The sequence below is a fragment of the Notechis scutatus genome, chromosome 5, assembly GCF_049901735.1.
Source record: "Notechis scutatus isolate UNSWTSFEM ecotype Mainland chromosome 5, rNotScu1.2, whole genome shotgun sequence".
NCBI lineage: Eukaryota > Metazoa > Chordata > Lepidosauria > Squamata > Elapidae > Notechis > Notechis scutatus.
The window spans coordinates 69,368,998-69,394,785 of record NC_142013.1 but is presented as its reverse complement, the minus strand read 5'-3'; the positions used below and the strand labels follow the sequence as shown (position 1 = coordinate 69,394,785).

The 25,788-nt window shown below is 41.8% G+C and overlaps 1 protein-coding gene and 1 pseudogene across 2 annotated transcripts in view; one reads left to right on the top strand and one right to left on the bottom strand.

The window, feature by feature from the left end:
- The window catches only part of RPS6KA3 (ribosomal protein S6 kinase A3), a 76,296-nt gene that overhangs the window by 18,170 nt on the left and 32,338 nt on the right, over window positions 1-25,788 (bottom strand). The window contains exons 11-15 of one of the 2 annotated variants that reach the window (XM_026674915.2): window positions 21,455-21,543; window positions 21,294-21,358; window positions 20,734-20,836; window positions 19,798-19,922; window positions 18,855-18,977 (exon numbers count right to left, since the gene is read on the bottom strand). In XM_026674915.2, coding sequence (XP_026530700.1) covers window positions 18,855-18,977; window positions 19,798-19,922; window positions 20,734-20,836; window positions 21,294-21,358; window positions 21,455-21,543 — 505 coding nt within the window. Of the gene's footprint in view, window positions 1-18,854; window positions 18,981-19,797; window positions 19,923-20,733; window positions 20,837-21,293; window positions 21,359-21,454; window positions 21,544-25,788 lie in introns of both variants that reach the window. The other variant, XM_026674914.2, reaches the window with a different exon arrangement.
- On the top strand, window positions 13,464-14,128 carry LOC148130526 (uncharacterized; annotated as a pseudogene).

Here is a 25,788-nt window from a genome sequence, read left to right as displayed (position 1 = left end):
CAGCCAGCAGTATCAGTACCTGCCAGTCTTTTATAATCAAATGTTTTCCTCTGAGTTTTCCACCTCCAAATTAATTCTTTTCAAAATCCAAAGCCAATTTCACAAGTTTCCAATTTTCTTCTCTCTCTCTGTTCACTGCTTCTACTTTCATAAAAAATTCTTTGTTTCTTAATTTCGAGGTACTTTTAATGTCCATGTATTTCGCTTGGTTCACACACCGCTCACAACTTCACTGCTCCAGCAGTCTTAGTTTCCTGGACTGCCTCCCGTCTTCATGGTGGCCATTTTAGACCACCACTGCAACTTGTCTTCAGAGGGGGTTTGCCTTGTCGGGAAGGGGAGATGCGGCTCCCCTCAACCCTCCAGGCAGTCCCCCTTTCTTCACCACCCCTCCCGGGTGGTTCCGGTCCCAATCAGGACCCTCCAATGAGCGAGTGAAGAGCAAAACCACGCATGATCATGGATTTCACTCCGACCTGACAGGAGCACAACCAGAAGTCCAGGTGTCGTGGATACATTCATGCATATCCTGCGAGGGCGATTTGAGGATTCCATAGCAACCTAGCACACTGAATCCCGCATTTGTACCCTTAAGCAGAGGAAGTGGCCAGTGGCAGAGTACATCTTCCTGACTGGCCAGAATGCATGCTAGTCTCCTACATCTGAGGGGGGCTAGATCGATAATTATACTAGAACTGCATCCCCGGAGGGGTGCTATAGAACTTGCAAGTGTGGTTCCGAATAGCTGCCGAAGTGGAGATTGACCTGATGAATTTCCAAGAGCACACCATGCAGAGAAGCTGGCCCTGCAGAGCACTCGAGAGTCACCCTGGTCCTGGGGGGAAACAGGGCACCCCCTTAGCCGGAGGAGGCAAGCATTGCCAAGCCCCGGGGGAGGGTCATTGAGTAGCTGAGTGCCTCGCACCATGACCAGCAACTGCTCCTCTGCCCACCGGCCAACCCAAGAAAGAGACACCCAGTTAACCTAGCAGGTAGTAAATGCCATCTATAAAATATTTTATATAAGTTTTCTTTATAAGAGGTTGCCATTGTTAATGTATAATTCCTTTCCCATAAATTTAGCTAAAATGTTTTTAAAAATATCTAGTAAAGGTTGGAAATGTAACCAAAAAATGGGCACATTTTATCATATGTGGTGGACTTCAAAAAGAGAGAGACCTGGGATTTCCAGTTTGAGCTTCCTCGGCGACAGACCGAAACCATGACTCCGCGCGGTTTCAATACGTGCTCGCCGCTGGAGCGCCCTGAGCTGGCTGGTTTTGGGGCAAAACCACCATAGAGGTGGTGAAGAGGGGAGAGACTGACTGCAGGGTTGAGGAGAGCTGCATCTCTCCTCTTCAGCTGGCCATTACTCCCTTTCCCGAAGGTGGTTGCAGCGGTGGTCAGAAATGGCCACCCCAAAGAAGAACTCGACCAGAAAAGAAAGTGAAGGAGAAAGATAAGAAGAGAAAGTTTTAGTTGACCGGGTCAAACAGCAAAAGCAATAAATAAGGTACCCTGGAATTTAAACTATAAAAAAATAACACTGTTCCCAAAGAAAATTTTCAAGCAGCGAAGGAGAGAGAAAAGGGAAAGGATTTGGGTTTTTTTCTCTCCTCTTCCTTTCCCTATACTGACAGCTAAGAGACTTAAGCAAGAAATTGAAAATAAAAATCCACTTTGACATCAATAGGCATTTAAGCTGAAAATAAAATGTGAAAGGGATAATAAAGATTTCTGGATATTTAAAAGCTTTTGAAAGCAGGAAAGGAGAGAAAAAGAATAAAAGGGCAGGATCTGGAAGGGAGGAGGCTGCCTGGAATTAAAAAGAACTTACAGTAAAATCTTAACAAGACTTCTAAAAGATACATTTTAACTGAAACATGGCAACAAAATAGTAAAACCTCAGGAAGAGAAAGTGAAAAAAGAAGAAAGAAGAAATAGCTCGGGAGTATTTGGATTACTTGGTGACTTCTGGATTTTTGGTTACTGCATTTAAATGACTAAAATCAATCGGGTGGTTGTTTAAAAGTGTTTTAAATGGCACCACTTTTAGAAGAACTGAAAACGGAACTTAAAAAGTACAAAGAAGATGCACAAGAAGGGAGAGGTTCTTTTGGCTTCGTATTTCAATTCTTAGAAATGGAGATTCAACAAGAAACGCCTGAAGAACAAGAAGATTGGGACAAAGAAGCCATCTTTAAGGAACAAGTAATTTTATGTGGGGAAAAAAAGGAAAGGTGGGGAAAGAGAATGAAAAGTTTAAGATTTGGAAAAACAACCCAAAAAAAGAATAGTTTGAAAAATAAGTATAAAATTAGAAAGCAACAGAAGAGGGAAATTGCAGAAGAGAGAATTAGAAGTAGAGAGACAAGGGGATAAAAAGGGGAGGGAGAAGAAGAGATGGAAGAAAGAAAGGAAAAGAAGTTATAAAGGACAGAACCAAGATATAGAGAAACAGGACCTATTTAGAGATAATGGGTGAAAATCTAATTGAAAAAGTGATTCTGCAAAGGTACATAAGATAGTATTGTTATATTAGAAATAGAAATAATTTCAGAAAATATGAAACAATGTATGATCAAAATGATGGATAAAATAGATCGTAATTTAGTGGAATGTTTGTTAATAAATAAATGTAATAAAATGAATATTTAATTATTTATAAAACATAAGTGAAGAGAAATGGGGGAAAAATTAATTATGGAAAGATTATACATTTCCCCAAGGAAGTATGATATTTAATTGAAAAGAAATGTTAAAGAAGTTAAGACTTTAATGAATATTAATGATAGAACTGAATTGGAATGGAATGAGGGTTTTAATTACATATATTTATAATCCATTTTTTTTAAGAATATAGTGTGTATTTTAAGAATGTACCAAGCAGAATTTGATTGGAAGTTATGTATTATGTATTATATTGAATGTTATAACCTTAAGGTATACATTGAAGTTTAAATAAGAGTTGAATGGATAAAATTAAAAGATATAAAGGTGTCATACTCCATTTAGTAACTACAGGAGAAAATTTGTTTAATGAGAAAATATAATATGAAATTGAAACAGGACAGACAAAAGTATAAACATAATGATTTGAATTGAGATGAGATAATCAAAATAAAGTTGAGAAAATTGAAAGAGGGGAAAAACTATATAGAAAATGCAAAATAGTAATAAGATATGGAATAGAACACAAAAATGAGCATGAAATTGAGTTTGTGTCTGTATAAAGAAGTGTAACCTGGGACCATGCTATTTTCAAAAAAGATGTTTTACTTGTGTTTTGTGTGTGTGAAAATCCAAATAAAACTTTATTTAAAAAAAAAGAGAGAGAGAGAGACCTCTGGCGAAGTTGAAGACACTCATGGGCCAGCAAGTCGTGGAGTCCTCTCCTCAGTCCACCGAGGGGGAGAGAACTCTGACCAACCCTAGAAAAGGTCCAATCTTCTATGAGAGTGACAGCAAGGGGATAAGTGGCACCATTAACCCCATGACAGCTTGGGTGGAGATTGTTGTATTCTCCTCAAGGGCAAGGTGGGGCCATCCCAGCATTATGGTGAGCACCCAGATGCTGAAGAGGCTGGGACTGAGGTGACCCATGGCTTTTTTCCAACTAGATGGGTCAATAACAAAGCGTGAGCCAGCCACCTGCCTAACCAAGCCAGTTCAGCTCAAAGCGGGGACTCAAGTAGAGATTGTTAGGTTTATTTTAGTTTCCAGGATGACTGAGCCCATGGTCCTAGGACTAACATGATGGAAAAAGTGGAATCCCTCTGTGAGCTGGAATAGATAGTGATGAGTGCATAGGAGAGCCGCTAATTAGCAAGAGCCAGGGAAAGTGTAAAGAGTCACCCACGTGCAGCTACAAAAGTGAAAGCATAAATCTTGAATACATTGAGATGAGGCGGTGGGTTAGAGCCCCAATTCCAGGAGAGTATCACAATCTAACTGAGGTTTTTTAGCAAATAGGAATCAGATGTGCTCCCACCTCATTGACCAATGGACTGTGCAATAGAGATCATGCCAGGGGCCAAACTGCCTAAGCCAAAAATGTACTCTATGACCCCCAGAGAGATGGGTGAGCTCCAAGCGTTTAGACAAGAACATAGTGAGGAGGTTCATCCAGCTAGCAAAATCGTGAATGGCGACTCCAGTGCTTTTCAAAGAAAAGGACAGGTCCCTCAGACTGTGCATTGACTATAGGAGGCTGATCTGCATATGCGTGGAGATGATGTATCCTCTCTCTCTTATGAGGAACATGCTAGGCTATTTGGCAAAGGGAAACCTATTCATGAAGCCGGACTTGAGGGAGGAGTATTACTGAGTGAGGATTTAAGGGAGGTGACGAGTAGAAAACAGCTTTTAATCGCTCCCTAGGCTGCAGTGGCATAGTGGTTAGAGTGCAAGCTACTCCTGCTGATCACTGGCTGCCGGTAGTTTGGCAGTTCGGGTCTCACCAACTCAAGGTTGATTCAACCTTCCATTCTTCCAGAGGTTGGTAAAATGAGGACCCAGATTGTTGGGGGCAATATGCTGACTCTGTAAACTGCTTAGAGAGGGCTGTAAAGCACTGTGAAGCGGTATATAAGTCTAAGTACTATTGCTATCAGTTCCGAGTAATGCCATTCAGGCTGCAAGGTAGGGCTATCTGGGAGTATTTGTGCAACTGATAAATGAGGTCCTGCACAAACACCTGTGTGCAAAGGACTCTTGGTGTACTTGAACGATATATTTATATACACCAAGATCCCTGAAAAACACATGAAACTAGTCAGAGCTGTACTCAGGAAACTGCAGGAAGCCCAACTCTATGCAAAGCTGTCTAAGTGCAAATTCCACAAGACTGCTTAGACTACCTGGGATACTGGATCCCCCATGAGGGAATGGAGATGGATCCCAGTAAGATGAAGGCAATACTAGAGTGGGAACCCCCTTGGACAAGGAGGCAACTACAGAGTTTTCTGGGCTTTGTGAACTTTGCCCAGATAGCCCTACCAATCACAAATTTGCTAAAGACAGGGGGAGTGGTGAAACAAAAACCTACCAGTTCCTGGACTGCCAAGCTGCTTTTGAAAAGTTGAAGCACCTGTTTGTTTCAGAGCCTGTCCTGAAACACCTTGACCCAGAGGAGCCATTTGTAATACAGGTAGATGCAGGCAATGTAGCAGTGGGGGCAGTCCTACTCCAAAGGAATGCCTAAGGGGAATTACAACTATGCACCTAAATGCCTCAGAGTTGTCCGACACTGAGTCACTGGGCTATCTGGGAAAAAGAGGCTTACGCAGTCCGATGGACTCTTCTGACATGGAGACAGTTCCTGGATGGCAGCAAGATCCTCTTTGAGGGCTGGATGATCATAAAAACCTAGAAGTGGCTTAGAAGACCTAGAAGACCCACCATCTATCCCCTAAGTAGGTCCAGTGGGCTCAATACTTTAACCAGTTCAACTTCACACTCCAATATCTGTCAGGGGGGGAAAACTTCCTTGCAGATGCCCTTTCCTGCATGCCACAGTACAATAGCACATGAGAGGCAGTGGTGACACCCATCATCCCATCCAAGCAGCATGCAGTACCCAAAAAGCAAAGCCCCAGCCGGAGCCAGCCCAAGACCCTTAAAAGATGCCCTAATAAGAGGTGAGTGGTTTCAGCAGCACAAAGACAAATCTGTGAAGGAGGGGCTGGTGTGGAAAGATGCCAAAACATATGTCCAAGCCAGCCAACTTAAATATTAGAGAGGAGTTATGATACAAGGGCAACAGGACATTTTGGGTTCATGAAAACCCTGTATCTAGTGAAGAAACAACTCTGGTGGCCTAAGGTGAAAAAGGACATAGAAGCTTATGTGGCCAGCTGTCCTATGTGCACTTCAATGAAACAAATGCCCAGGAAGCCCCTCATGCTACTGCAGCCTGTCAACGACCCAATAAACCCCTGGCAGGAAATCTCCATGGATTTTATTGTGAACTTGCCAGAGAGTGCGGGGAACACTGTAATTTGGACCATAAGGGACTTATTCTCCAAGCAGGCACATTTCATGCCATGCCCAAATATTCACTCTACTTGAAACCTGGCAAAGTTGTTCATACAAAATATCTACCGACTGCATGGAATCCCAAAGCGCATCATCTCAGTCAGTGGGATACAATTCACCTCAAAATTTTGGTGGGAATTCCTTGATTGGCTCCTCACAGGGCCTTAGCTCCACCTACCATCCTGTAGTATATAAGAAATTATAAGCTGGAATAGACATAAATAACAAGTCAGTCAATGGGAACTGTTTGGTGACTAAGAAACAGCAGCTGTTGTGAGCCATGCTAGATTGCTTGGAGACTGGGTGTAGCTTAGGGTAACTGCTCTGTAACATATTGCTTCTGTGATCCTGATGGTTCTGCTTGCTTCTGCTTCTTGTTCTTGTATTTGCTACCACGTTGTAACAGCTGCATGAGTATTGTATACATGAATCATGTTTTATATTATTGTATTGTATAAATATTATTATATTTATAGTGTCTTCTATAAATGAATCCTACTGAATTATTTACTTGTGGGCCCAGAGTACACCAAGGACACAGTAAGACTGAACTGTAATTAAGCTGAAGGACAGCCTGTTGTGTTAAAAGGAAAAGAGAGCAAAAATGAGAAGGCTTGCAGGATGGCTGTTGAGTTCAAGGAGAGCTCTTTGCCTCAATTGGGACAGAAGAATTATATTGTTTGGGCTACAAAATTTGAATGCTTCCTGAAGGCTAAGGAGCTCTGGGATATTGTTATTAATCCACCCCAGGCACCATTAGCAGCAGCAGATCAAAGGCAGCATGATAAGGCACTGGCCTACATCATCTTAAGCTTAGAAGATGAACAATTCCTGAATGTAGCTGATTTAAAGACTGCAAATGAGGTTGCCTGAAATTGAGAAGTGTGCATGTAAGTGCGTCAGCGGGCAATATTGTGCAATTGTCGAAACAATGCACAGAGCCAGGCTGCAGCCACAAGTGAATGTTGAGCAGCATTTGCTGCACATGCAGGCTTTATTTATTGAGTTGGAACAGCATGGAATGCAGATTCCTGAATCTCAGAAGGTGTCGTAGGGATTAAACAGTCTTAATGAAATGTGGGACATTGTCTCAGCTGTTTTTGAATACAAACCAGAACAGGACTTATGAATGGAAGCCCTTAAAGGCTGCTTGCTTTCTGAAGAAAACAAGCACGATTTTAGAAAAAGCCACAAGGAGAAATTCCTGAGGTGGGGGCCCAAGGAGCAGAGAGAAAAAAGCAACAGACAAGACGTCTGCAAAGACCAGAGAGCCCAGCAAAGATTTTCTGTAAAGAAAGAGAAAGAAAAAGAACAGTGGTGTTTCATCTGTGGTGATAAGAATCATTTGAAGAAAGATTGTTTGCAAGGAAGAAAAACAACTGATGGACAAGCTGCTGTTGCAACTTAGCTATTGTAATAGCAGAGACAAATGTTTAATAGACAATGGGGCTAGTCAAACAATTGTTAATAATTCAAAATTGTTTTTCAGAATAGATCCAGCTGGAGGAGATGCAGTAGCCTTAACAAATGGCCAGAAGGCTAAAGTCACAGCAAAGGACAGTACACTGTTTCCATGTCTGGAGGAAAAGTTTAATAACATATTATGTGTGCCTGAAATGGAGCATAATTTAGTTAGTGTCCCCAATCTAGACAAAGAAGGGTTCGAGACCACATTTGTAAATGGGAGATGTCTCATAAAAAGAAATGGGAGTGTATGTGCACAGGCATAAAACAGGATAATCTTTATGTATTGCAGGGCCAAAAGTTTCAATGTGCCCAAACATTTGGAAATGTGGCACAACATGATTCATGCATTCATCTCTTGCACAGAAAGTTGTTCATGCCAGCTTCAGAGTTTTGCAAAAGATGCAGCAGTTTGGAGAACGATTAACCTTGAAAGGGTGTAAGGCAGTGGTCCCCAAAGTGGGCGGTACCACCCGCTGGGGGGCGGTGAAATACCTTAGGGGTGCAGTAAGAGACAAGGGGGCCAGCAGGGGCATGCTGAGGCACCAGGGGAGCGCTGGAGGTGGGCCCCTTGCAGGGCGCAATTCAGGGGTGGGATTCTACCGATTCATTACTGTTCCCGGTAGTTTGGAGAACCGGTAAAATGTCCCCTGGCTGGCCCTGCTCCTCTCCGCCCACTCCTCCATTCCCTGCCCAGTCAGTCCTTATTGCGCATGCGGGATATGGCATGCATGCGCAACAATTGCTGACGGCTACAGCGGCACGTTGGAGAAGCGGAGCAAGCAATGCCGGAGGTCGGTAATTTTCGCTCCGAAAAGCATCCAAATGCTGTGTGTTTTTTTTGGTGTAGCTGGAGTCCAGCCGCACTAAAAAAAAACAAGTGGCGTCTGGAGGTTTTTTGCAGCAAAAATTACCTACCTCTGTCTTTGCTCTGCTTCTCCAATGCGCCACCGCTGCCGTGTTCTAGGCACCAGCCATGCAGGCTCACCCCATTGACTGCTGCACCACTCCGCTCAGACTTGCTTGGGCAAGTCCCTCCAGTGCAGCGGGCTCAATGGGGCAGACCTGCGGGCTCTTCTTCTTTAGTTAGTTAGGTTACTTTATTGTCATTACACCTCGTACAATGAAATTAAATACCTTCTGAATGAAGACTCAGACTTGCAACGGATAAAAAAGCTATAGACCAATATCCTTATTGAATGCAGATTATAAGATATTTGCTTCAATTGCAGAAAGACTAAAGAGATTTTTAAATCAATTCATACACTCAGATCAAAATGGGTTCTTACCTAAGAGACAAATTAAACATAACATGAGAATAATTTTGAATACGTTGGAATACTATGAAGCGCACCCAGAGAAGCAAATGCGATTGATCTTCCTTGATGTGCAGAAGGTGTTTGATAATGTGAACTGGCAATTTATGCTAGCACAACTAAAGATATGGACTCTAGAGAGTGATTTATTAAGATGATTAAGGCAATGTATTATAAACAAACTGCAAAGGTGATGGTGAATGAGGATATGACTGAAAAGGTTAACATTAAGAAGGGTACAAGAGAGGGTTGCCCCTTGTCGCCGTTATTATTTGCATTGACACTGGAAGTATTAAACAGATATGTTAGACAAGATAAGGAGATAAAAAGCATGGAAATAAAAAAGAATTATAAATTATAGGCATTTGCAGACAATTTAGTCTTCATTTTAGAAGAAGAAATTCACAAGAAACAGGGCCTAATTTTTTTTCAAAATAGAAGAGTATGGTGAAGTGGCAAGATTGAAAATAAACAGAAAAAACTAAGATTCTAGTGAAAAATATTAGAGAAGCAAAAAAAAGAGTTAACGAAAAGACTAGATATTAAGATCACTAAGAAAGTAAAATATTTAGGGATTCAATTAACAGCAAGATGCATGATGATCAAGGAAGGTAACTATTATAATCTGTTACAACAAATTAAGATAGATTTGGAAAAATAGAAAAGTTTACAACTATTGTTAATAGGAAGAATAGCTACAATTAAAATGAATATACTGCCGAGACTATTTTATTTGTTTCAAATAATTCTGATAAAATTGGAGAAAAAAATACTTTTGAGGATCTTAACAAAATAATAGTAAAATATACTTGGCAAGGAAGAAAAACAAGAATTAACTTAAAAATGTTGAAGGATGCATGATGTAGAGGTGGTTTTGGATTACCAAATTGGGAATTATACTACGTTTTATTATTGAGTTAATACCGCGGTGTTAATGTGGATGAAATAATGGATTGTACTGAGGAACACAAGATTATTGACTTTGGAAGGGCACGATTTGCAACTGGGTTGGCATGCCTTCTTATGGTATAGGAAAAATAAGATACAGTTACTTTCAAAGACATTATATAAGGAATGCTTTATTGTTAGTATGGGAAAAAATTAGAGAACAGCGTTATCTGAAGACACCAGTTTGGCTTTTGACAATGGAAGCACTCATTCATCCTAATATTAATATAGGGAACATCGTTAGATATAAAGATATCTTGAATGAAAAGGGTAAGCTCAAAACTAAACAAGAATTGAATGAGCAAGGGATTGATATAATTTGGTATCCATATGGGCAAATACAGTCTAGATATGAGAAGGGGCGTTGGTTCTTACCTTATACGCCCATTCTCTGGGTGCTGTGACAGGCATCCAGGCCAGGGTAATGCTTCTGTCTTGCTGTTCGATAGGCTGAGCAAAGTTCTAAGGACCTGCCTCCTTGATACTTGTCCCCACTTTTGGTGAAGTCGAAGTGGTAGGTTACACCATTGTTCGTTCTGTTCCCCATTGCTCATTCAGATCTTGACTAGGACCAGAACCAGAACCAGACGGCCATCTGGATGGGGCTGGTTGCTTATCACAGCATCCAGAGAATGGGCATATCGGATAAGAACCAACTATCAGCTTTGGAAGCTATATTAGTACCAGAAGAGACCAGAACGCTGCCACATTCTTGAGCCTGGGAAGATGGGAGTGGGGAATTTCATGGAGCATATGTGGTTAGACATAATAGCATTCTTCTTTAGTTAGTTATGCTACTTTATTGTCATTGCACTTTGTACAATGAAATTAAATACCATCTTCAGTGTACATTATGACTGAAAATAAACACAAACACACATCCTTCACATTATATACATTGAAATGAAAACCCCTGATATCGCATTAATATTGCACTATACAGTAGAATTCAATAGAGTTACTGCCCTGGAATAGAAGCTATTTTTCAGCCTATTTGTCCTTGTTTTTATTATCCTGTACCATCTGCCAGATGTACTTTAGAGTCGTCATGTTGTTCCTGCACCTGGCTGAGTAGTAGTAGAAGGGATGTCTCAAGTTGGGACAAATGGTGATTGGGGCATGTAATGGAATGATGGGAGCAGGGGGTGGATTTGTAATATTTTATTTATTGGAGGCAAATCCGGGACTTTCAGATTTGGGATTTCCCAGATGTGCCAGTTTACTACTCTAATAAAAGGGAACTTTGAGAACATGTCTGGTTTGGAGTTATCTGTTGGAGTTGAGTTTTTATGGAATGCTGACATTATCTCGAATCTCCAAATAGCTACCAGCACCCTGAAAGGGGGGCTGTCCGGGGTGCTGAACCCCAGTACCGACCTGAAGTTCGGGCAGTGCAAAGACTCAGAGAAGATGGAGAAGAAGGAGGAGCTCACAGAAGGAGCGGTGGTACAGGATACTGGAGAACTAATTAAGACCCGGTATCCTCCTTCTGAAGAATTTGTGCGAGCCATTGAAGCTGCAGAGGAGAGACGAAGCCTAGGCACTCAGCCGAAGGAAACCAATTTCTGGAAAAGTTGCTAGACTGATCCAACTCCAGAGATGGGACCGGAAGAAAGGCCGCCAGAACATCATTCCTACTCCAGCCCAGCGAAGCCAGCCCACGAGTCAGAATAGAGAGGCGTGGGGCTTTTCAGGTCCAACAGCTCTTGAGACTGGAATCTGTTGCCTCCATCTCGAAGCTAATCGTTGGTATTTTGAGCAACTTGAAGTGGGAAGTTATGTCCAACAGTCCCAACCTCCCCAACCAAGATGGAACTTAGCGCAACCCACATTCACTTTTCCTGATCTGGGACCTGGCAGTAGAACCAGCGTGGCATCGGCTTCATTCCACTCAGCGAGAAATGACCGGAGAATCAGCTCAGCATGGCAGAGGCAAGTAGCAGGGGAGAGACAGCAGATGCAGCCAGCATTTGGGATGCTGAACCCTCCAATTGGCCCCCCTCTTCAGCCAACCCTGATGCTACCTTCTGCGGAATGTATTCCCCCAGGCTGGGGATTCTATTCTGGTCATGGGTGTTCTGACCCAGGCTTCGTCAAACTTAATGGGTGCTGAATTTAAAAGTAAAACCTTTTTTAATGTGACGCTGGGAATTACTTGCATTTCCAGCCAAAACTAATTATACACAGTTCTTCCAGATAAGAGCATGCTTTTCAGTGCTGTTGAATGCTGCCAACAAACCAATTAAGGCCTAACATAAACCAACCCAAAAACCTAGAAAAAACCGATCAGAGTACAGAACTTCATGAAGGACTTGGACATTACTGCTTTGCTTCCTGCAAAACTCTTTGTCATTGAGGACTGACTTTTATCCCTTATGGGAGGAGCAATCACTTCCCAGCCTTACTCCCGAGTCACCCCTTCTGCTTCAGCTGATCTCGCCTTCTAGCAGCTCTACACACATGCGCACTGGGAACAGGCTCCCTAGGGTCCTCTGCTTTGCTGCTGCCAGACTTTGAAAGCTCTGAAGGCAGCACCCCACTCTCAGATGGTCCTGGCCCCATCCCTGCATCGGATACAGGACCCTCATCCAAGTCCTCGCCTGACTCCCTGACTGGTTCCCTTTCATCCTCACTGTCTGATACCTCTGCCAACCACAACAATGGGTAGGTCCAATGCCAGTGGATGCCAGCACCAGTTGCACCACCTTCTTTGGGACCACCATAGGGCCAATTTGCTACAACACTCCCGGTGGAGTAATGGGGTCAGATCCAGCAGCAGGCTGCAGCCACCCACCCCCTTTTCCAACTCAACAGCCAGCTCAGCAGCCGGCCCCTAGCCAGCAGCCAGCAGCAGTGGCACAGCAGTTTCCAGCTCAGCTGCCACCCATCGCGGCGCCCCTGCAGGCCCCCTTCCTGCCACCCACAGCAACGCCCCAGCAGGTCCCTGGCCCACTGCCAGTTGCCATAGCGATTCCACCAGCGAGACCAGCACCACCAAGGTTTAGAGCGACATTTGATGGGAACACTGAAAAACTTGCTTATTTCCTCAGCCGAATCTGGGCTCATATAGATTAATATGTAGACCAATACGAAACAAATTGCGACTTAAGTGTTAGGGATAACATTGTTTACCCTAACTGGTTTGGGTAAAAATAATAAATATGGTATCATGGTTTGTTAGTTAAAGTGTTTGTAACTTTAACTGCAAGAATGTAATTAAGGGTGTGGTTGTAAAAGCACTATATAAGAAGCGAGGCAATTGCAGCTCTCTCTCTCTGGCTTAATGATCCCTAATTACTGGATGGATTGATGACTGCGTTCTTGCTGAACGGGGAGAGAAAAAGGAGTGTTGATTTTTCTCAACGGAGAGAAGATAAAGAATTTGACTGATTTATTGTAAGTGCACTGACATAGGCTATTCAACACGGACTTTGCAAATAGAGTATCCCCGACAAGACTTGACTGAAATTGATATATGACTAATGGACCGTTATTTTGACTATGCTATAATTCTTAAATGGAATAAACAATATTTTTGATAGCACAAGCGTATCTGTATTTTTACTGCGTGTTAACTAGAAAACTTATCTCACACATTTACTTGTCTTCCTATCTGACTTCGCTGCACGTTCTGTTTAGTTTGTTTTCCTTAACACCCGTTGGTGTTCCTTAACACCCGTTTCTGCGATTACAGATGGGATGAATGAAGGAGACACTTCCACCTGAATAGCTCAGCTATACAACAAGGGAGCTGCGGAGCTAAATGATGCAGATGCATTTGTTGAGCTGCTCCAGGCTAGATTTGAAGACCCTGACAGAATAGGTGAAAATGAAGACACAATAAAAGTGATGAAGCAAGGTAATCAACCTATAAAATACTTTGTGTGGGACTTCAGACGAGTCACAGGAAATCTCATGCCTGACAGAATACTTCTGCACTATTTTAAAGAAGCCATTTATTAAGAAGTCAGAAAAGCCGAGGGGTACCAGAGTGACTGCAAGGCTGGTATACCATGTCCATTGTTCTAGGTAGAGAAATTCACCCACACCAGAAACCTCCCTCTGAGAGGTCCCCTAGGAGAATTTTGGCCAGACATCCTCTGACTAATCCTACTGAAGTCGCTCCTACCCAACCTACAGGAATTATCAAATGCTACCATTGTGGTCAAGAGGGTCATCAGGCTTCCAAGTGTCTGGCTCCTGCACCAGTCCCGCAACCAAGGCCCACTACAGCTGCCAGAGGTAGGAGAGCTCTACGGAAGCCCCCAGAGACCAGTCAGTTTGCCAGACAAGCCGTACAGGTTCCCCTCCCCACAGAAGAGAGGAACCTCAGCCAAAGAAACCCTTCCCGGAAAGGCAAATGATGAAGAGGAACCCATGGTGAGTGCAGCCATCCCCCCACTTTTCAATTAAAGTGAAGTTGGTGGTGCCTGAGACTGGGGAGTTTGGGGAATTCGAAGCAGTAATAGATACAAAATGTTCCAGATGTCTAATTGGGCTCCGAATTATTGAGCAATTAGGGATAAAAAATAAAGCCCTGAAATGCCCAATCAAGTTTGAACAAGTAGGTGGAACGCTAATTGGAGGAGCCCCAGCCACTCAAATTACAGAACTGATCAGATTAGAAATGGGGAGACATCGTGAACTTATACGATTTATAGTAGCTCCAAAAATGTCAGAATCTATCATATTGGGACTTACGTGGCTTGACAAATGGGCCCCTACCATTAAATGGGAAGATGGGTATCGGAAAATCATAATTGACATCGGGCCGCTGTGCCCCATGCCTCCTGATAAAAGACTGCCAATCAACAGGGACCCAAAGCCAGAAGCAGCAGCTACTGTTTCAGACTCTCCTCCAGACAAATCCCAGGTTCCTAAAGAATAGAGACTTAGCTGATGCATTTAGTGAGAAGGAATGCAACATCCTCCCCCCTCATCGAGCCACTGATTGTGCCATCGAATTAGAACCTGGGGCAAAGCTACCCAGAATGACTGAGTTGAGGAAATACATTGATACCAACTTAGCCAGAGGGGTTCATTGAACCAGCAAAATCTAGGTTGGCAGCCCCAGTATTATTTAAAGAGAAGATGGTGCTCTCTGATTATGCATGGATTTCTGTGGCTTGAATGCTATGTGCATACAAAACACATACCCCCTCCCCCTAATGAAGGACTTGCTAAATCACTTGTCCAAAGGCAGTCTTTACCAAGTTAGATCTGAGAGAAGTCTACTACTGAGTCCCCATAAAAGAGGGATACAAGTAGAAAATGGCATTTAACTACCCTCTAGGGAGTTTTCAGTTTTCTCTAACAACTTCCTGATTAACTTGGGTATTAGAGAAAGGCGTAGAGGAGGCCCCGGGGCCAAGGGCATCAGAGTGCATTGACTCCCTCTGCTCCCTAAGCTGGGAACCTTAAATACAATGTCAGCAGTTGCTTGTTTAACGGCGAGGGAAAGAGGTCCAGGATCAGCTGGCCGAACTGATCTGACAACTCCCGGAAGAGGCTCGGGTGCAGGAACCACTCGGAATGGTTGACAGTGGCCCTGCTCAACCAGTCTGCTTGAACATTGGTCAATCCCAAAATATGTTTCGCCTTGATGGAGTGAAGATGTCTCTCTGCCCAGCAGCAAAGCCATTCTGCCTCCGCCATGAGGGACTTGGAATGCGTGCCCCCCTGCTGATTTATGTGGCCCTTGATGGCCACATTGTCCATCAGGAGGAGGGCACGTTGTCCTGGATCTCATTCTGGAACTTGCAAAGGGCCAGGTGTGCTGCTCTGAGCTCCAGCCAATTGATGTTGTATGTTAGGTCCATTCATGACCAGCAACCCTGGGCCATCAAGGACTGACAATGAGCCCCCCAGCCCAAGAGGCTGGCATTGGTAGTAATTGTCAGTTGATGTAGCTCCCAGAAGGGGCAGCCTTTGGTGATATTTCTGGAAGTCCACCAGAGTAGCGACTGAAGAACCCTTGGCGGGACCAAAACCTTTGCACTGGAGTTGCTCCTGCTGGTTCTCTGGTATGGGAGCAAAAACCATTGCAAAGTCCTGGCATGGAAGCCTGCCCAAGGGACTATTGCAATGCAGGAAATCATTTTGCCCAGAAGCTAGATAACTGAGCCAAAGGAACTCTTTTGAGTGTCCAAGTCTGTTTTGACTAGTCCCCGATATTGACTTGATGCTCTGGCCAGAGGAAAACCTCACCTGTCAATGGCACGCAGGTGCAATAGATGAGTGGTTGGTGTTAGGTGGCTTTTGCCCAGATTGACCGAGAAGCCATGATCCCGAAGGACCCAGAGCATGGTTCGTAGAGCTAGCTTTGCCTGCTGTTGAGACAAGGATTGTATCAAAATGTCGAACCGGCATGCTCCTAAGATACACCGCTAAGGCCACCAGGACCTTTGTAAACATCCAGGGGGCTGAAGCCAAATTGAATGGTAGGGCCTTGTACTCCTAATGGCAGTTGGTGTAACAAAACCACAGGAATCTTCTGTGTGTTGGTCTGATTGGAATATTTCTCAAGGAACCCCACAAGGAGTATCCTCATGGAGACTGCGATTCAGCCTGTTTGCCTCTGATGTCCAAAACCTCATAGATGGGGATATGTCAGGAGGGAGCCCCGCCCCAGTTGGGATGAAGGTAGTCTTAGGGGCCAACCTGAGTCTCTTGGCTTGTTGTTCTACCAGTTCTGTTGCAGGCAGCAGTATATTTGGAGAAGTTTCGCTGTTGACAGCTGCCACTGGGGCCTGAGGTAGAAATGCCTCAGCTGGTCCCTTTGGTGACCAAACTTGGGCTCTGGATCCTAGCTCACTGGAGCCAACAGAGCTGTCAAGCAGTTTTAAATGGTGCAGACTGTCAAAGGCCTTGGCATGAACTGTCAAATTGCCAAAATGGTGCCAGCTGTCAAAAAGCCTCAGTGCGAATTGCCAAGGTTCCAAAGGGTGCCGGCTGTCAAAAAGCTTCAGCTTTCAAAGTGGTGCCAGCTGTCAGAAAGCCTGTATGAAAAGTCAAAAATTCAAATTGAAGTCAGCTGTTAAAAAACGCCTCGGCATGATGCAAAAATGGCGCTGGCTTTCAAAAGCCTTGGCGCAAAAAATCAGAGTTCCAAAATGGCACCGGCTGTCAAAAAGGCCTCGGCACGATCTAAGAAGCCAAAATGTCACCAGCTATTAAAAAGTTCTCAAATTCAGCGATGATTAGCAGGCTCGTGCCAACATGCTTCTTGCTCAGGCCACTATTTATGACCTTGCCTGTTGTCAGCTGGAAAGAGGCTTTATTGATGGAATCGAACTCCCACTCTTTGTGCCGCTGTGGCCCTCGTGTTAAAGGGCCTGCTGCTAACCAACAGACAGCTGGTAAAATTAATGTCACTCTAAGCATGTTTCGCCTTGATGGAGCTCTCACCCTAGATGATCTTAAAGGTCGAAACCAAGTAATGTTTGAAGAATCCTAGCCAAGGAACATGTCTTGATCGAATGACTGAGCAAAAACTGGGGACAAGTGTCAAGGAGGTGGGTCCTCAGAACTTTACTCAGCCTATCAAACAGCAAGACGGAAGCATTACCCTGGCCTGGATGCTTGGAACAGCACACTGGAGAAAGATGTTAAATTATATGGCTTTTATAAAGAATTGATAGAACTGGATAAGATACTAACAGGAACAGAAGAAAGATTGAATACAAAACTGTATAGCTATCTACTAAGTATAAAAATGGAGGAGGAACAAGTGAAGGAGACAATGATAGTATAGTTCTATTGGATATACAATAGAACTAGATACATGGCAGAAACTGAGGGATAGAAACTATAAATTAACAATGTCAACTGCATATAAAGAAAACTTTATGTTTTATAGCATTTTGTGCTGGCAAAGTTGGCAAGAATGTTTAAATATAAATCAGCTAAATGTTGAAAATGCCACCAGGTACCTGGTACCTATTATGTATGGTGGACATGTGTAGAAGCCAAAAAATATTGGACAAAAATACACACATGGTTGGAAAAGATGATTACATCAACATATTGATTTAAAACCCGAAATATTTCTGTTGGGGATTCTATCTGAAATCTATAGTTAAAGAGAATGCATATTTAATTATTCATGTATTAACTGTAGCTAGAATTGTATTTGCACAAAACTGAAAAAGTGAAGAGATTCCTACTGATGAGAGCATGATCAGGAAAATATTAGAATGTGCAGAAATGAAAAGGTGCATTTAAAGAGAAGGAACAAACTGAATATTATATGATATGGGAACTATTTTATCAATGGCTAGAGAATAAATATGAAAGTTAGAAACAAAAGAAGATTAGGGAAATACAGAAAATATGTTAATAGAATTAAATACATCAAGATGAGGGTTGTTATAATAATTAGATATATTATGTATATCAGTATTAAATCAAGAGTAGATAATTAATGTTAATGTAATGAATAAGGCTGTAAACTCTAATTGTTATTGCACAAGATATTTGTACCCAGGCAGCACACTGTTTAATGAAAGATGGATTGTTTGTATTAAAAATAAAATTTTAAATAAATAAATAAAAGAAAAATCCCAGAACTGACTTTGCTTCTGCTGTGCCTAGATGGATTTTTCAATAAAGCTACACTCTTGGTTAATCTAAAAAACTGGGAGTTTTTTTTGTTGTTGTTGAATGTGCCAGATGGGATGGTTGACAACTACAAGTTCTAGTCTTGCCTTAGACTTGAAGCTAGGTGGGTAACCTTGAGCCACTCTTTCTCACTATTTGTCACCCCTAGGAGGCAAGCAATGGCAAACTATTTCTGAAATCTTGCCAAGAAAACTGCAGGGACTTGTTTAGGCAGTTGCCAGGAGCAAAAAACTGACTTGAAGACAGATAGTCAGACAAACAAACAAACAGATTAAAGAACTTCATTTCATTCCTATAGATTTTTACTTCTGGTTCTTAAAATCTTTCATCTACTGAAGTTCGTAAGCTCCTAACATTTTTCTTAGAGTCAAAACTTCAGATAAACTTTCATCCTCCAAAATCCAACCCATAGCCATCCAAACAGCAACACAACTACTAGCTATATTTCTGATAAAATTGGGCAGTGATTACCTTAACAGCATATTCCATATTTGTGGTTTTATGTATACATCTCTTGCAAATGGAATAGGATCCAACTCCTATATCTTGTTTGACTTCATATCCGTCAGTAAACTGAATGCTGTTCCTGTGCAACTGCTACCAAAATAACATTATTAATTAATGAGTTCTCTTAGCTCTTTGTATTAAATGTACAATTCACAGGTAAATTTGTACTAAATTTAAAATAAAATGAATTTACTTTTTATTTTGTTGCCAGAACACTCATGTTCATGCATACTAAATAGTGTTTAAATACACTGAGGGAGATAAATGATAATTTTATAATGAACAGTTAAATGTTAAAGTATCTGATCTTAACCATAATAAAAAGTGGCTATATGTTTTGATAAAAAGCAGCAGGGCAAAACATATGTGTATGATGAACACTTACAAATTGTTTAAATGAATTTAAATAAAATATATGCACAGAGCAAGAAAGTTACAAGTAGTGGTTCTTTGTTCATTTTGCAAGGGAATAACTTACATGCTAAAAGCAATTCCCCACTAGTGACTTCGGAGCAACTTGTGGAAATGATGCAAAGCATCACCTCACTGCTATTATACAGGCATAAGAATGATTGGATAACTCTAAAAGATGCTAAAAGTCACTAAGTATGTAGCTATGTTTACGACTTTTATGTTCTTTAGCACTTCAGATTTTGTAAAATGTAATAACTAGAAAAAAAACTGTATCTACAAGTACTGTTATTAAACTAGATTGCTACATAGTTTATATTGTTCAAGTCACCTGTACAAGTAACTTTTCTAAAGTAATTTTTACACATGTGAAACATCTTTCTATAAGCATTTTACACGTAGCCATCTATATTCAAAACTATGCAAATGATGTTTCTTCTATGAATGTTGGCCTAGATAACAGTCAATCTAAAAATTCTTCATTAAGAACATTCACCTGAACAATTGAATGCCCACCAGATGACTGCATAGCTTGATTTTCATCATCTGATGAAATAGCTACAAAACTGAAACCCCGGAAAAGCTGATGAGCATTAGCACTTGGTGGAATACCAGGTGAATCTGCAAAGAATATATTGATAAGTATGTTTAATAAGTTTTGTAAATATTTAAGAATGTTCATAATAAAAAATAAGCTATAACAGCAATAAAAATGTTAAAAATTAACTGAATTGCAATACATTTAAACATTAACATTTCAGTTGGCTGATAAGTCAGGTATCTGACAATAACTATGTTTTTCTGAAAGGCTAATAGCAAGAGAGAGAAATGAAACTTCTAAGAAAATAAATTCCAAAATTTTGGCAAACTGTAGTCTATAAAGGATAGCTTGATGACTCATGATACATTTAAGTTAAACTACAAGCTATCTTGCATTTAATGCAAAATCATAGAAGGAATTTCTTTCAATATACAAGGACTGCATATGATAGCAGGAGGACTATGGCAAAGTTTTTTTAAATAAAATTTAATATATCTGTGCCAGAGAAAAATTAAAATAATATACACAGAACTTCTGGTCATGAACGCTTCTGACCATGTCCAAATCGGGTTCCGACCAAAAAAATTCACAATTTTTTTAAATAAAATTTTTATTAATTTTCAATAAACATAGACAAACATGTTTTGTTTGTCTATGTTTGTTTATTGAAAATTAATAAAAAATTTATTTTAAAAAAAATTCACAATTTTTTTTGAATCTGGTCACAAACATATATTGGGGTGGTGATCAAACCTCTGACCCAGAAATTCTTGAAGATGAAACATTAGAAGACAAAGAAACTGCCAAAGTTATGATATGAATTATGGTCATGACTGTATACTTATTGTTCTACTGTATACTAAAATTTCCTTGATGTAGTATATATTTTACCTTTTGGTGTTTTTGCTGTAAATTCAGGATCAAAATAAAAAGTGTCCTCAGGTCTACCAGTTGCAGGTTTAAATGGTGGATTAATTTCTCTTCTGTACAATTTCTAAGGCAAACAAATTTTAATATATTACAAATATATACAAGTGAGTTACGACTGTAATTGAGCCTGAATGTTATAGTTATAAGTAGTGATGGTCATAAAGTGGGCTACCACCTGACCAAATCTGATTTAAGACTTTTGCAACAGTCCCTAAGCGAATGTCATAGTTGCTAAGCAAACCCATTATTCTTTATGGGGTGGATTTTGCTGGAAATAAACATTGGTTTCTGACAAAAATGGCTCAAATTGCAGTTATGTGACCATAGATGGTGCAAACAACTGTAAATGTAGGCTGGTTTCCAAGTGCTCAAAATGTCACATGACTGTGGGAGGGGACATGAGAACTTCGGAAAAGAATGATAATTAGCTTTTTGTGGGGTGTGTCCATCATAACTTGGAACATGATAAGCATGATATATTTCTTATAATAGTGAATGCTTTTATTGATTTGTGTACTTACATTCCAGTCTATTGAGGTGAAAAATGGATGCCTCTTAATTTCCTCAACTCCATCAGGACCTGCTCCTATATGAGGTTATTAACAAAAACAATACCAAAAACCCCTTAGATGATTATTTGATTTATTGTTGAAATCTTAATTAGATAACTTTAATATTCTACCTAATCTATTTGCAGGATTCCTTTTGAAAAGCATTCGAAGAAGGCTCTGAGCTTCTGGACTTAAAAACTGGGGCATTCCAAGTTTGGCTCTGTAAAAGAAAACAAATTAATAGTTTGTAAACATAAATAATATTAATCTACGTTCATTGGTTTTAGTTTATTACCGTAGGATACTGTAGTTAAACTATAGGTTAAATAATTGGAATTAATAGCCACTGTTTCTACCACTGAGACAAATGATTTTTCACTATTCTGCTGCCTGTCATCATATGAGCTTTAGGTCAGGTGGGGATGGTTCAAACAATTTCCATGCAGACTGAGACAGGAAAGAGAGAGGCTGAAGAGTGAAAAGTAAAACAGAATGAAGAAATTTCTGCTCTTTTGATATTGGATACTGTCTCTTGCCTGGAAATAAACTGTTAAAAGCCTCATAGTATGTTATAAAATGGTAGAATTAATCATTCTTTTAAACATGACTAAGCAACATCATACAGAGCACAAAAAGGGAGTAAGAAATAGTAAGCTGAAGAAATTAAAGGCATGAGATTAGAAAATGAGAAATACAACTACATCAAGTTTGCAGTACATCACTTGCTACTTCATGCTTTTCTGTGCTTGTTTCTACTACATTCATAAACAATTTCATACATTCATTCATTCATTTATTTGATTTGTCAATCGCTTACAAGATAATAGGTATAAGTATAAACATAGTTATGAATGCATGAAATGGATACATATAAGAAAAATAAAAAGAAACAATAGGACAGGGACGGTAGGCACGTTGGTGCGCTTATGCATGCCCCCTACAGACCTCTTAGGAAAGGGGTGAGGTCAATAGTAGACAGTCTAAGGTTAAAGTTTTGGGGGTTTGGGGAAGAAACCACAGAGTCAGGTAGAGTATTCCAGACATTGACCACTCTGTTGCTGAAGTCGTATTTCCTGCAATCAAGTTTGGTGCGGTTAACCTTGAGTTTGTATCTATTGTGTGTTCTTGTATTGTTATGGTTGAAGCTGAAGTATTCATTGACAGGTAGGACATTGCAATGTTTGATTTTATATACACTGCTCAAAAAAATAAAGGGGACACAAAAATAAGACATCCTAGATCTGAATGAATGAAATATTCTTATTAAATACTTTGTTCATTACATAGTTGAATGTGCTGACAACAAAATCACACAAAAATTATCAATGGAAATCAAATTTAGCAACCCATGGAGGTCTGGATTTGGAGTTACACTCAAAATTAAAGTGGAAAAAAACACTACAGGCTGATCCAACTTTGATGTAATGTCCTTAAAACAAGTCAAAATGAGCCTCAGTAGTGTGTGTGGCCTCCACGTGCCTGTATGACCTCCCTACAACGCCTGGGCATGTGGTGGGGATGTGTTCTCATTGTGTCCTGCATGGTGTTGGGCTGTAAGCACAACCCCCACCTGTGGACGTCGGGCCCTCATGGAGTCTGTTTCTGACCATTTGAGCAGCCACATGCACATTTGTGGCCCATTGGAGGTCATTTTGCAGGGCTCTGGCAGTGCTCCTCCTGTCCCTCCTTGCACAAAGACGGAGGTAGCAGTCCTGAAGCTGGGTTGTTGCCCTCCTATGGCCTCCTCCACATCTCCCGATGTACTGGCCTGTCTCCTGGTAGCGCCCCCATGCTCTGGACACTACGCTGACAGACACAGGTTTTGCTTTTTAAATAAAAACTTATTACTAAGTTTTGCATTCGTTCAGCATTCATTCATTCAGCACCTGTTCATTCTTGACCCTGTCTCTTCTTTTTCCCACATATATCCTTAAACATACTGTTTACATTGCATTTGTTTTACTTTATATTTCTCCTGATCTAACTCATAAGGTGAACCAGAAATGCTCTTACATATAGAACTTTCATTCTTTACTTCATACTATACATTTCCCTTCTCTTGAGTGTATTTCTCTACCATTCTCCCACCTTTACTAAATATAGTACATATTTATAAAATACATATACCGTATATACTCGAGTATAAGTCGACCCGAATATAAGCTGAGGCACCTAATTTTACCACAAAAAACTGGGAAAACTTATTGACTCGAGTATAAGCCTAGGGTGGGAAATGCAGCAGCTACTGGTAAATTTCAAAAATAAAAATAGATACCAATAAAAACTTTCACTAGGACAGTTGAGAATAAGTTTGATGTTCACAATTTCCTCTTTGAAAGAGACCAGTAAATAGGGAACAAGAAGATGAAGAAAAAGAAGTGTGTTTTTCACACTTTTCACACTGCAGTGAACAAAAATGGCATCATAGGAACAGGCTTATTCTCAGTCCAAAGGTTTGTTTCTGATTTCTTTCCTGATTTAAGGGAAATTTGGGAAACGATCTCACTATCATGAAAGGTTTAATTGATTCACCAACCCAAAGAAGATGATGATGACAGTGGGAGGCAGGAGTCACTCTCTCCCTTGCAAAAAAAAAGCAAGAGCCGTTCTATGATCTCTCTCTCTCTCCCGTATACAGTCAAGCCCTTTCCAGCATGGCGATCGCCCCTGCTTTGCACCTTGCAAATGCAAAATCCCGGGGGTGCATTTGCAAGGTGCAAAGCGGCGGGGCGGATCGCGTGCTGGAAAGGACTTGAGAGAGAGAGAGAGAGAGAGAGAGAGAGAGAGAGAGAGAGAGAGAGAGAGATCATAAGAACGGCTCTTGCTTTTTCTTGCAAGGGAGAGAGTGACTCCTGCCTCCCACTGTCATCAACGTCTTCTTCTTTTGGGTTAGTGAATCAATTAATTTGGGAAATGATCTCACTATCATGAAAGTCAGTGTTCTCTGCCCGTGGGCGTTTGGAAGAAAACGCCCCGGGCATATCCACGCGCATGTAAGGGGAATCAGAAATCCGCGTTCAATGCCTAGCACAGCAGAAGAGAAAGCGCAGCTGTGAGCAAATACTGGGAAAACCTGATTGATCAGAAGGAAGGAGGCAAAGAGGGAGGGATGGTGGTGGACGGAGGTCCCACTGGTATTTGTGAAACACTTGGTCGGCAGCGCTTAAAGTCAACGTCCTCGCTCCCACCCACCCACCCACCCAAAGCCACGAAGTCCCCCAATTGCGCAGCCCAGAATCACCCTCCCTCGGGGGCAGCAACGACGCCCGGTGTTTCCCGAGACAAGAAGCTCCGCCGTGCAATGAAAGTGCCCTGGCTCTAGGCTCGCGGGCTCAGAAAACAACGTGAGCCAAGGTCGCCCGGCTCCGCTCAGCTTCATTTCCTCAGCCCCAGCTGCTTTCAGTCCGCTCGGGAGGAGGGGAGGAGGTGGTGGCAGCGGCTCGCGTTGTTTTCTGAGCTCTAGGCTCTAGGCTCGCGGGCTCAGAAAACAACGCGAGCCGCAGGCACCACCTCCTCCCCTCCTCCCGAGCGGACTGAAAGCAGCTGGGGTTGAGGAAACGAGCTGAGCGGAGCCAGCGACCTCGGCTCACGTTGTTTTCTGAGCCCGCGAGCCCAGAGCCAGGCGCTTTCATTGCACGGCGGAGCTTCTGTCTCGGGAAACATCGGGCGTTGCTGCCCCGAGGGAGGCGATTCTGGGCTGTGCGATTGGGGACTTCGTGGCTTTGGGTGGGTGGGTGGGTGGAGCGAGACAGACGGAGTCCGTGAAGTGGGGCTTGCCTTCCCTTGCTGGCTGCCTCTGCTTCCTTAGGGGCGGAAAGGTGGCTCATCTGGACCAAGGGTGAGTCTCCCCTCAGTTTCCCTGAAGGATCTTCCATCGCTTTTGCCTTCTCCCTACATCTTCCCTCTGTTAAAATTTCCCCACACACACACACACTTATTTTCGGGCGGATAGATTTCATGTCTGAGCATTCTCACATGGCGGTGGGTCTTTCCCCCTAAAAACAGTTAAAAAAAGAAAAACAATATATCCTCATGCAAGAACTTTTCTGCTTCCAATTACCCCCATGCTTAAAAGTTGCAAAGGAAACACGGAAGCAGGGAAGCGGCTGCCCAGCTCCGGAGCTCCACACCATTTTTTTTCAGAGGGAATCTCACTCGAGTATAAGCCGAGGGTTTTTTTTTTTTCAGCACAAAAAATGTGCCGAAAAACTCGGCTTATACTCGAGTATATACGGTAGTTTGAACTTCACATACTCACTTTAGTTTCTTCCCATTTGATGATAATATGCTCTCTCTTTGGCCATTTTAGCAGCAACTATGAGAGTGGGTCTTTTTCATAACTGAACATCAGCCAAATTCAACAGTTTCCCTCTACTGACATTTTTAAGTCCAGGTTCTGGCGGTATGTAGTTCAGAGTATAATAATCAATGTGCAAGTTCTTTTATTATCTCTCTGACCTTATTC